At 47.8% G+C, this 12,836-nt stretch overlaps 1 protein-coding gene across 1 annotated transcript in view; it reads right to left on the bottom strand.

Moving 5' to 3' along the window:
* The window catches only part of MEGF8 (multiple EGF like domains 8), a 399,920-nt gene that overhangs the window by 162,954 nt on the left and 224,130 nt on the right, over nucleotides 1-12,836 (bottom strand). The window contains exons 27-28 of the mRNA XM_086933057.1: nucleotides 7,768-7,878; nucleotides 5,348-5,466 (exon numbers count right to left, since the gene is read on the bottom strand). Of these exons, the coding sequence (XP_086789183.1) occupies nucleotides 5,348-5,466; nucleotides 7,768-7,878 (230 nt within the window). The remainder of the gene's footprint in view (nucleotides 1-5,347; nucleotides 5,467-7,767; nucleotides 7,879-12,836) is intronic.

Below are 12,836 nucleotides of genomic sequence, written 5' to 3'. Positions count from 1 at the left end.
AACACAGCCACCATCACCCCTGGGCCAAGGCATTACTTACAGTAACAAACCCTGAACCTCAAGAGTGTATTCATCCATCAGTCGGTGCCAAGCATGCGCCATTCGGCTATGTGCAGCTCTCTACATTTACAGCCTAAAAGGGGATATTATGGTGAAAAACAAGTGACTCCCCCACACAGCAGCAGCTAGGACTGTCAGAGAAAGACACACAACACAACTAATACCAACAGCATCTATAAGTGAGAAAAATACCAGCAGCATCTGTGTCAGAGAAAAACACACACCAAATATCAACAGCATCTGTAACTGTCAGATAAGGGCACACAACAAATACCACCAGTAGTGCCACTGTAATCGGCAGACTCCGCCACCCTAGAAACAGAGCAAGTTACAGCTCATGTGTTAATCTCTGGATTTAGGTAGAGCCGAAGAGGTACTGGTAGTTCATCCGCCCGAGCCCACTCCAGCACTTCCACGCTGCTTCAATGGCACAGAGAGGGTGCAACGCGTGTGCATGGCAATTCAGTTCTTTGCCCGCACTGTCCGCAGGGCTGCTAGTTTATGTCTAGGTCTACCTGTTTTATGATATTTCTTGCTTGTGACATTTCTGTCTGTATTTACCCAGATTTATTTTGGGTTTTGTGAATAAATGAAGTTGAAGCTAGTGTACTTCCACATTTATGCAACCGATAAATGTGCATTCATGCTTGAACGCCTGATAGGTTCCAATGATAGGAACACCCACAGATGATAAATCCATGCACTTATATGAAAACATGAACATTTTAGTATCAGGTTGTGCATATCTACTGCGGTTTAAGCCTCTTTACTAAAATTCAGTTGTTTAGCCCCTAACCTGTCAATCCGCAAAGTTACTGGCCTGGCAGTCATGACTGACCGCATTTAGAATCTCTCAAAAGACTTCAAATTCCATTTTTATCCACGTTAAAAAATGAATACAGACAGAAAAATAAATGGTTTGCTGTATGTATTTATCTATAAAAGTCTGTAAAAATAGAAAACAGGGAACCTTATTTATGTCTCATCTCCCCCATCCCCTCCCCCTTTCAGCTCCAGTACTCTGCAGCAGCGGATGTGCTTTATCGAGGCCTCCAATGTACTGCCAGTCATTGGTTCTAGTGCATCCACTACTCTTGCAAATATTCTCCCAGGTCGTGTGCCGGAAGGAGGAGGCTCGTTTCCTGAACTTTGGGCAGCCTGAGGTACTTTCAGGTTATAACCCGTTCAGCTTTTGTAGCGTCAGGGAACAGTGATGCACCAATAGACAGCAATAATGTTAATGTTGAAGGTTTATAAACCATTCATATACCATTCGGTGTCTGGCGCTAGTGTCTACCACAGTGAAGGCAATCAGAACAAGCATTTGCAATGCAATCAGTCTCGCCTTTGATTGATTGATTGATTGATAAAAATTTATAATGCGCATAAACAATAACCCGCAGGTATCAAGGCGCCTAACAATACGATCAAATTGAAACAGATGTCCTTACACATAGGCTTCTCGAAAGAGGTGAGTTTTTAAAACATTGCGGAAATTCTGTAGAGATGGAAGGGATCTCAAATCAAGCGGAAGGTCATTCCACCATTTGGGGGCTAGCGTCGAAAAAGCCCTGCCACCCCATTTGGCTCTTCGTACACGCGGGGCTTTAAGGAGCAATTTCCCGGAGGAACGCAGGCTCCTACCAGGGGTATAGTGGGAAATGATAGAGCCAAGACCTGTGTCGCTATTTTTTGCGATGGCTCTGTAGGTCATACATAGCACTTTGAACCGGATTCGAGATTCCACCGGTAACCAGTGCAGCGATTTCCTGGCCGCAGTGGCTGAGGAGCGCCTGGGAATGTCCAGAACAAATCTGGCTATAGCGTTTTGGACCACCTGCAAGCGCTGTAAGTGGCTCCGATTTAGCCCAGCATACAGCGCATTGCAGTAATCCAAACGAGAGCCAATCAATGCAACAGCAGTTTGCTTTCTTGCCTGCAGGGAAAGATATTTCCTGATCCTTCGCAGGGTGTGGATCAGGCCCCAGCAGGTAGAGACAGTTCTGCTCACCTGAGCGCCCATGTCAAGGGCTGGATCTAACATCACCCCAAGGTTCTTAGCAGACGTGGTGGGGGAGGGACATATTCCTAGTGAGTCAGGCCACCAAAGGGCTGACCAGATGTATTCTTTTCCCCCAAACACCAATATCTCAGTCTTCTCCCCATTCAGTTTAAGAGAGTTCTGAATCATCCAGTGGCCAACCGCCTCCATACAGGATCTAAACTTGGAGGCGGTAAGCACATCAGAATGGGGGAGAGAGACGAGTATTTGGGTGTCGTCTGCATAAGAGACTACCTCCATCCCGAAAGATCTTATTAATCTGGCTAGTGGGGTCACATAGATGTTAAAAAGGGTCGGACTAAGCGCCGACCCTTGAGGGACCCCACACTGCACTGGTCGGGATGGAGATAGGAACTCTCCCAGCTTGACTCTTTGTTCTCTCCCAGTAAGGAAGGAGGTCAAGAGATCCAAGGCTGCCCCTCTCACCCCCACCTCCTTCAGGCGAGATGTAAGCACTGAGGGGGAGAGGGTGTCGAAGGCCGCTGTTAGATCTAGCAGGACCAAGAGGGAGGTCTGGCCCCCATCTACTGTCGTGCGGATCTTATCAAGCACGATGGTGAGGGCTGACTCGGTGCTGTGTTCCCTCCTGAATCCATGCTGGGAGGAGTCCAAGCATCCCGAGCTTTCCACAAAGATAGCGAGATGCTTGTTAAGATGAGCCTCAAGCATCTTCGCTGGAGCAGGAAGCAACGAGATGGGACGGAAGTTTTTTAGGACCTCCGGATCAAGGGATGCCTTCTTTAGCAGAGGTTTGACTACCGCCTTCTTCCACTCCATAGGGAAGATACCATCTCTGATAGCTAGATTCATTATGTCTAGCAGCGGTGGTAAGAGAGTCTCCCTACACTGCTTGATGATTTTCAGTGGGCAGGTATCCAGAGGGGATCCTGATTTGATCTTATTGATCAGGATCTCCAGATCTTGTAGGGCCAGCGAAGGAAAGGAGTCCAGGGTGCACAATGGGGAGATGTCTGTAGTATTCATATTCATCTCAACCCAAGTGACAGATGCACTAACACAGACTCTTTGTTCCTCGAGGGCCAGATGGATATCCTGTATTTTGGTGTGGAAAAAGGAGGCAATCCTGTCACACAGATCCTGCGAAGGAATGACAGGGTCAGGGGCTTGCAGGTTGACTAGAGAGTCAACAGTTTTAAAGAGCTCCTTCGGCGAGGAGAGCGAGGTGGTCAGGGTTACAAAGTAATCTTGTTTGGCCCGGATAATCTCAGCTTTATATTTCCTAACAAGGAGTTTATGAGCTTCCTTGTTCTTAAAGTCCCAGCTGGCGTGCCAGAGCCTCTCCTTTCGTCTCACTTCTTGCCTAAGAAGTCTGAGGGAATCGGAGAACCAGGGGGCGGATGGTCTCTTTCTGGCTCGGCGACGGAGCTGTACTGGGGCCAGTTTGTTCAAGGCTTCAGTAGTGACCTGCTCAAAATGGCCAACTGCAGTCTCTACGCTGTCCAGGCTAGTGACAGAGAGACTTGCGGCCCAGGGCACAAAAGAATCACTGCTAAGGTTCCTAAAATTTCTAGCAGTTTCCAAAACATGATTCCCTCTTTTACAAGAGTCCAACCTATGGTATTCCAAAATAAAAGGAACCGCTAGATGGTCAGACCAGGATAGGTGCATCGAATCCTTAATAGTAAGCCGAGGGTCATTAGAGAAGAGGCCATCCAAAGTGTGGCCAGCACGATGGGTCGCTCCTCTGACTCGTTGCTTGAGTCCACAGGACTCCAGGGCCTCGATAAGGCATGATGTATCCGGTAAGTCATGTCGTTCTAAGTGATAATTAAAATCACCTAGGATTGAGAAGTTATGTTGGCCAAAATAGGGTTCCAGAGCCTGGAGAAGGTTGTAAGTGAAATGAGTTCTCGAGCCAGGTGGTCGATATACTAAGATACCATTAAAAAAAGGACATTGCCCTTCCTTTATTGTAAAATGAAGTGCTTGAGAACTATCAGGGAAGTCGAGTAGAGGTACAGAGTGGCATTGCAAGTGGTCTTTGTAAAGGATCGCTAAGCCCCCTCCTACTCGACCCTGTCTATCGGATCTGACCAGACAGTACCCATCTGGGACCGCCTCAATTAGATCAGGGTCAGAGGAGTCCTTAGCCCATGTTTCTGTGATAAATACTATGGTAGGTGTTTTCTCTAGTACCAGCTCTTTGAACATTATTTTATTCTTAACAAGAGAGCGAGCATTAAGCAAAATGCACTCTACTCTTGCTATCTTATGGCTGGAGGTGGCGGGACAGTCGGAGGGTGGATTGGGACCTTATGTGTATTTAGCTATGCAGCACATTAGCCTGGCTGCGGAAACATCTACTGTTCTTCAACTTGGAGGGAAGGTAAGCACCAAACTGCGTGACACATGGAGAGAAATATTGCCTTTCAACAGGAAATGGTATAGTCCAAAGCTCTGTTTTGAATATTTAATCAGGGCCTTCGGTGGTCATATCGCTGAAAATACAAGATTTAAAAAAAATATTATTGTCTACAGGTGCTCGTGGAAGACAATTTCCATGGACTGGAATCTAGAGAATGCTAAAGTGATTCTGGTATTTTACTGACCTCTGCTGGTCGTTTTCAATCAAGACAGTTACATAGAAGCATTTGACAGAAAAAAAAGTCCCTATGCGGAACCAGACAAGTCCTACGGCTGATCTCCAGAGCCCACAAAGTTACATACACATATAACTATATACTAAAGTATAAGTATATGCTAAAGTATATACAAGAGGTCTTGAATGCTCGACCTAAAAATGAAACAATAGAACCAAAGAACACTGTATTTTGTTCTTTTCTAAACTGACACAAATCAGGCTGAGCTCTGAGATGGATGGGCAGAGAACTCCACCATTCAGAAGTGGAACAAGAATAAAGGCAAGTGAATACCCGCTAGCTGAAGTGTGTCCGCAATCCAGAGTGGTACTTCAGTAACCTACACCTGCTTATCTTTCTTGTATGCAAACGCACTATGCTGTCAATCTGAGTCAGGTAAACTGCACCAGTGGAGAGCGGACGGTAAAGATACTGTTTGGCCAATCGCGGGTGCAGATCTGCTGTGGACAGCAATCAGATAAGTGAGTGAGTAATTGGTGCTTGGCGTCTGCCATTAACCTGCAGATGCACCCAGAAAGGCAGAAGTCTTCAAACAGCCTGCCAAGACTCAGACAGACATATACCCTGAAGCCACTGACTGCTGAACGCACTGTGCACAGCTCACCTGTACACGCTCCCAAGGACACCCTCTCGCAGAGACATTCCTCCGAACATCCAGAGGGTGGAATCCGGTCCCTCCACCATGGTGTGCCCCAGGCGGTGTAGAAAGCGGCTGGCTGTGTCCTAAAAATGAAGAATAGGTTAAAGTAACAGAAGACAGAGGGATGTAGAGATATTTAATGCAGCTAACTTAGCCACCTCACTAACTTTCTGTTCCCCAATTTGTATGTGCTTCCTCACTTCTATTTCCTAGGTGCCTTCAATGCTTTGCCCCGCTCTGTTCCTGAAGGACAAGAATTGCCCCTCCTCTGACCACAGCCCATTACTCTCCACCTCCAAAGACCCAACTCTTGCTCCCTGTGATCTTCAGCCCTCGCCCTCCTGAACATCATACCTCAAAGCTCAAATCTACACTTCTAGTCCCTCACTCTGCACCTCTGTCCTTTCTGAACTCTCTTCTCTTACTCGGTTGTGTTCTCTTAAAACTCCCAAGTGGTTGTATGTCAGTACCACGTAGGCATTTATCACACCTGCCTTAACAACGTAGTCCAAACCACAAATGCGTCGCATTTGTTTCCCACGCAAGTCGTTAGGGTGGACTTAGGGAAAGCGCTTAGCTTTGCAATAGTATAACTTACTATTCCAACTCCAGCCTGTGCAACAGTACGGAAAGCATTGGATTTACAGTCCAACATCAGTACGACTTTGCTATCCTTAAGACAAGTCGTTGTAGAGATTTGCGTGGTAAAGGAATGCAGGGTAAAGACGCATTTGTGGTTCAGACCGCGTTGTTAAGACACAGCATGGTTTGCCCGGTGATGTAAAGGCTGCTTACCCTCCCAAACCACTCACACTGCTAGCCTTTTACCTTCAAAATCCGAACTTTTCTGTTCCTTCAGTACAAATCCCTTTTGGGTGGATTAGTACACACTTCCCTCTCTGCGTATTACACAGTTCTCTTTTTTCAGCACTATGCTTCCTACATTCTCAAGAAAAATGTTTTTTCATGGATCTCTTAATGATACGTGTTGGGCAAAACTACCTGGAGTATAAAAGTAGCAAACTATTTTGATCTAATGTTAATAAAATTGGCATCACAACTGTGGAGTATGTTAGCTGCCCTACAATACAGCAAGGATTTCCTAAACTGACAAATGCTGGAAAATTATGGCTTTCCCATTTCTAAATGCTCTTTTATATGCAGTTACACCATAGATCAGTAAAACAAGCAATGGCAAAACCAACATCTCTGCATTCAATGTGTCAAAAGATTTAAACACAGGCAATCCCAGATGCTATTTACATGGTGTGTACACACAAATGTTGTTTATCACATGAAAGCCATCCCTACTGGCTTTGCCAATGCTGGTGAAAAAAGTGCAGAGCATTCCAACGTCAAAATGATACTTTGCCCAGTGCACGAAGAAATCCTTCCTCTAGTCCTACATGGATCCCTAGTAAAACAATATACTTCGACCTATTGTTTTAATATAGCCTTATAGCGGTTGTTCAAAGGCACTGAACCGGAGTGCAGCTCGGGCCAACAATGAGGGAGAGGGCCTTCAACACCTGGGATAGAGAGCCTCATAAAAACTGGAAAGTGAGACAGTATTACATTTAGGAAGAATCACCTTAAGGTGGGAGTCTTTTGTGGCAGAGGAATGGGCAGTAAATGCCACAAACCACATCCTTTTATTTTATCGCAGAATAAACACACAAACTGCTGTGCTCTAGTCTTCAAATCAAACAAAGACATTGTAGAAAGGAAAAAGAAAAAACAGCAATCTTTCAAGGACTTCCACGTTAAAGTATATTACAATGTACGTACATTAGCATAGCCCATACTACCCTCAAATACGCGACTGCACTCTGAAGTCTAAAGTTAATGATGAAAGGGCAGGGCTGAGTGCTGGGCCGGGAAAACAGAAAGACATACTTTGCGGCTGCCCTCTTCATTAGTGCTGCCGCGACAGCAATACAAACACTGAAAATGATATACCTACTGAAGACTTTTTAACAGCATTACAGTGCCATGTGTGTGCCCCTGAAAGGCCCACCACATTCCTTTTGTAAGCTTGTTGGTAGTCCTTCTATAGGCAGCCATAGTGCTGCAGGCTCAGACAGCTGGATAAACAAAAATACAAAAATAATCACAGCTGCCTGGACAGGAAGCACCATTTCCATGGAAGCAGAATCAAAACCTTTAGTCTTGTGCCCCAACATGTGGGTGGAGCCAGAGCCTGAATGCTCTCTTTTAAGTGGTTCATTCGAGGTCTAGTGGCAGCTGCACTGACTCGCCAGAGCTAAAGGCCTCAAGACACGTCTCCGCTTCATAAAAGAACCCATTTCACCGCGCAACTCAATCTTCCTTTTCTCTTCCTTCAAACCTCCCACCTTCACCTGGACTGCTCCCCACCGACTCACCGCAGTGCGCTGCGTGTCTATGATGGTCTCCCAGATGACTTTGCCCGAATCCAGGGGCACGCTACAGTCTGCACCAGCGAACCCTTCCCGACAAGTGCACAGACCCAGGCTCTGAGGAGAGAAAGGTTGGAAATCGCAAGTTAGGAACTTTCCAAGCAGGTATATGGGGCAGCATAGCAAAACATCGCAATCAAGCTTAAGCGTAAAAAGGAAAAGTTACTTACAGGTAACAAAGATTCCACACAAAAACAATATATAAATATATATATAATATATATATATATATATATATATATATATATATATATATATATATATATATATATATAAAAAAAGGTAGCTCTTGCTTCAAAAAGCACTCTGTTTGTTAAATGGTGTAAATCCGTTCTGTAGTTCCGGAGTAAACATTTCTCCGATATACAAACATGGCTGCGGATGATCTGTGAACCCTCCCGATCTCAGGGTAGAAACGCCCTGACCCTCTAGGGCTGCTCATGGGGTCCCACAGAGAACCCAAGGACCCAAAAAAGCACCTTGTTTTCTTTAAGCACCCGGGTGGGCCAGGTCCCTGGGGCTAAAATCTAAATGGATACGGGGGCCGTGTGGGCCCCTGCAGTCCAGAGGACGGCCACATCTCCAGGGCTATGTTTATTAAATGTGAGGGCCCCCCACTGCCCCAGGGACCGCCACTTCCACAGGGAAAATGTTGTTAGATGCAGGGGGCTATGCACGCCCCTGGGGACAGCCACCTTCCTGGGGCTACATTAAAAAGATCCCCAGGGCAAAATTTCAAGCAGAATGCGGGAGCCCTCGAAATGGGAAAAGGTCTGGGCACCATGGCGATCTTACAGGGGTCAATAGATCGCCACACAGCAGCCATAGAGGCCCTGGCCAAACACAGAGAGGTGAGCCCTTAACTGTGCTTCTTTCCCGAACGCATGATAGTTAAAGTCCCCTCTTGTCCCAAACTATGTAAACAGAACTCCAATGTGCAGAATATGGCAAATTGTATTGTACTGTCTATTGAGCTGGTTTAATAAAAATAATTAAAAAAGGGGACCTTCTCCTTTGATGCGCTGAGGTACCGGGGACAATCTGCAGGAGAACGGTCTGGGGTAGCTTCCCCTTTGATGCGCTGAGGCACAGGAGACAAGCTGCAGGAGAACGGTCTTGGGGACCTTCCCCTATGAGGCGCTGAGGTACAGGGGACAATCTACAGGAGAACGGTCTGTGGGACCTTCCCCTTTGATGCGCTGAGGTACCGGGGACAATCTGCATGAGAACGGTCTTGGGGACCTTTCCCTTTGATGGACAACGGGGAGACAACCGCCCTCATCCTCCTAGACCTCTCAGCCGCCTTTGATACCGTCTGCCACCGCACCCTAACAACCCGCCTCTACAACACTGGGATCCAAGGAAAAGCACTGGACTGGATCTCCTCGTTCTTCTCCAACAGAACCCAGAGAGTCCGCCTCCCACCGTTCTGATCCGCGGCCACTAAGATAATCTGAGGCGTACCCCAAGGCTCCTCGCTCAGCCCAACCCTCTTCAATATCTACATGAGACCCCTCGCCGCCATCGCACGCAAACACAACCTCAACATCATCTCCTACGCCGACGACACCCAGCTGATACTCTCCTCACCAAAGACCCAACCACCGCCAAAACCAACCTCCAGGAAGGAATGAAGTAAGTCGCGGAATGGATGAAGCTCAGCTGGCTGAAACTGAACTCAGACAAAACGGAGGTCCTCATCCTCGGACAATCCCCATCCGCCTGGGAAGACTCCTGGTGGTCCACTGCGCTGAGCACCGCACCGGCACCCACGGACCACGCCACAACCTGGGATTCATCCTGGACTCCTCGCTCACAATGACCAAACAAGTCAATGCCATCTCATCCTACTTCAACACCCTGCGCATGCTCCGAAAGATCTTCCGGTGGATCCCCACAGAAACCAGAAAGACGGTCACGCAGGCCCTCGTCACAAGCCGACTGGACTACGGAAACTCCCTTTAAGCAGGAACCACAGCCAAACTTCAGAAACGACTGCAGCAAATACAGAACGCCTCTGCACGACTCATCCTCGACGTCCCTCGCCACAGCCACACATTGGCCCACCTGAAAAACCTGCACTGGCTTCCAGTTAGCAAGAGGATCACGTTAAGGCTCCTCACCCACGCACACAAAGCACTCCACGACATGGGCCCCGAATACCTTAACAACCGCCTCTCGTTCTACTCTCCCACCCGCCAACTCCGATCCGTCAGCCTCGCCCTCGCAACCGTCCCACGGATCCGCAGAGCCACCGCCGGAGGATGATCATTCTCCTACCTTGCCGCCAAGACATGGAACTCCCTCCCCGCTCACCTACGACTGATCCAGGACCATCTCACCTTCAGGAAACACCTCAAGACCTGGCTATTCGAGCAGTAGTGGCCCCCCCTCCTCTCCCTCAGCGCCTTGAGACCCTCGCGGGTGAGTAGCGCGCTCTATAAATGTATTGATTGATTGATTGATTGATGCGCTGAGGTACAGGGGACAATCTGCAGGAGAAAGGTCTTGGGGACCTTCCCCTTTGATGCGCTGAGGCACATGAGACAAGCTGTAGGAGAACGGTCTTAGGGACCTTCCGCTTTGAGGCGCTGTGGCACATGAGACAAGCTGCAGGAGAACGGTCTTTGGGACCTTCCGCTTTGAGGCGCTGAGGCACAAGGAACATCTTTTTTTTTTTTTTTGTGCTTCCCCTTTAAGACAATGTACATGTAGGATGGCTGAATAAAACTGCCACCATGATCAATAGTGCAGAAGATTTTGAATTGTACAGTGGATAGGCAGCTGCAGGAGCGACAGTGCCTTCGCTTCCAATATAAATCGAGTGGCTGAAAGAAGTCTTTCAGAGAAGCAGGCTCGGAAGCTAGAACACTCTTGTAGGGGTTTAACAGCATGAAAGAGATGCTCAACCCCTGAGTAACTCTGCAGGAGAGAGGCAGCGACCCCAGAGGAGAGAGACCACAGAGACAAAAAAAAGGATTCAATCTGACTAGACAGGGGAGGTTGGGACATCAAAGCTGGCTCCAATTTCAAAGTTAGGCAACCAAAGTGTACATAATGTCTCCTGTACCCAGGCGATGTGTGGACTGACAGTGGTTGCAGGACTATCTGTGATCGGGTACTGGCATTTCACCTAAACCTCTCTAAGCAGAGGAGAGGCTATAGGGTCCCCTTCATGTGAAGCCTGTTTAGTTCCTTTTCTTCATCATCTCTAGAACTTGTATGGAGGTCGTCTGCTTGTGTGGTTTCATACGTTTATCTGGATGGGGGACATCTGGAATTCACTGTATTGCTTAAAATGAAGGTCAGCTTTGTGTGATGCCGCCAGAATCCTTCTCGGATTTTGGAGCCTGAACCTACATCATCTCTTGTCCTCCTCCTTCCCAAAACCAGTGGAGTCTGGGTTTGAGAGTTAAATGTAAATGTACAGGTATTTAGCCAATCTGGGCCCCTGCTGCAGTGAAACCTCCTACTGCCTGCTTGGCATCTGCCTTTCTTTGGAAGATGACCTCATGTCTAGAGCACTCCATGTGTCACCTGGTTTACAGAGGGAAAACAGGGGTGCCTGATCTGGACATGAGGGACAACAGGAGAGCCTGACCTGGACATGAGGGACCACAGGAGTGCCAGACCTGGACATGAAGGACAACAGGGGTGCCTGACCTGGACATGAGGGACAACAGGGGTGCCTGACCTGGACATGAGGGATAACAGGGGTGCCTGACCTGCACATGAGGGACCACAGGAGAGCCTGACCTGGACATGAGGGACAACAGGGGTGCCTGACCTGGACATGAGGGACAACAGGGGTGCCTAACCTGGACATGAGGGACAATAGAGGTACCTGACCTGGACATGAGGGATAACAGAGGTACCTGACCTGGACATGAGGGATAACAGGGGTGCCTGTCCTGGACATGAGGGACAACAGTGGTGCCTGACCTGGACAGAAGGGATAACAGGGGTGCCTGACCTGGACATGAGGGACCACAGGAGTGCCTGACCTGGACATGAGGGACCACAGGAGTGCCTGACCTGGACATGAGGGACAACAGGGGTGCCTGACCTGGACATGAGGGACAACAGGGGTGCCTGACCTGGACATGAGGGATAACAGGGGTGCCTGACCTGGACATGAGGGACCACAGGAGTGCCTGACCTGGACATGAGGGACAACAGGGGTGCCTGACCTGGACATGAGAGACAACAGGGGTGCCAGACCTGGACATGAGTGACAACAGAGGTACCGGACCTGGACATGAGGGATAACAGTGGTGCCTGACCTGGATATTAAAGATAACCGAGGTGCCTGGCCTGGACACGAGGGATAACCGGGGTGCCTGACCTGGACCCGAGGGATAACAGGGGTGCCTGACCAGGTGATCCATCCAGGATCTTGCAACCCAGAGTTAGGGTAGTCATTCAAATGGTATAGTCCAACTACACAACCAACTGTGGCCAGAGGGGAGATCAATACTGATCCTTCTGTCCAGTAAATCGATCAACCTTGAAGAGTCTGTATCCAAGAATTTACTCCCCGGCAGTCCCAGAGGAATCCCACTAAGATCACACACTGGAACCAGTGTGGTGCTTTTACACTCCTCATTGACCGGGACAAAGGACAGGAAGGCACGAGGATGGTGTTCGAAATGTAAGTACGTTCTTCAATCAGACCAGTTAAAGAAGGCGATAGAGAACACCAAAGAACGTTTCAAACTCTTGACTAAACACCCAGTCTGCACATTTTTTTTAAACTGAGTGTACGCAATTTACAGACAATATTACATTCACAACTATCTGTAAAATCATAAGTGGTCAAAGAGGTGGGGCCACGAAGCACAAAGTACGAGAAAAGGAAAACCTTTGCATCTATAAAGCAGAAACATATTTCTATGCATTTAATAAAGAGCACAAACTATGTGTATGTTTAGGACAAGCAAATTACTATTATACAGGAAGTCCTTTCTGCTAAAGATTAAATCGCAAAATACAGTGTCTTGATTAAATTAAATTAA

The sequence above is a fragment of the Lissotriton vulgaris genome, chromosome 7 (assembly GCF_964263255.1).
Source record: "Lissotriton vulgaris chromosome 7, aLisVul1.2, whole genome shotgun sequence".
NCBI lineage: Eukaryota > Metazoa > Chordata > Amphibia > Caudata > Salamandridae > Lissotriton > Lissotriton vulgaris.
The sequence above is the reverse complement of the archived record's forward strand: the minus strand, read 5'-3'. Positions and strand labels throughout refer to the sequence as shown.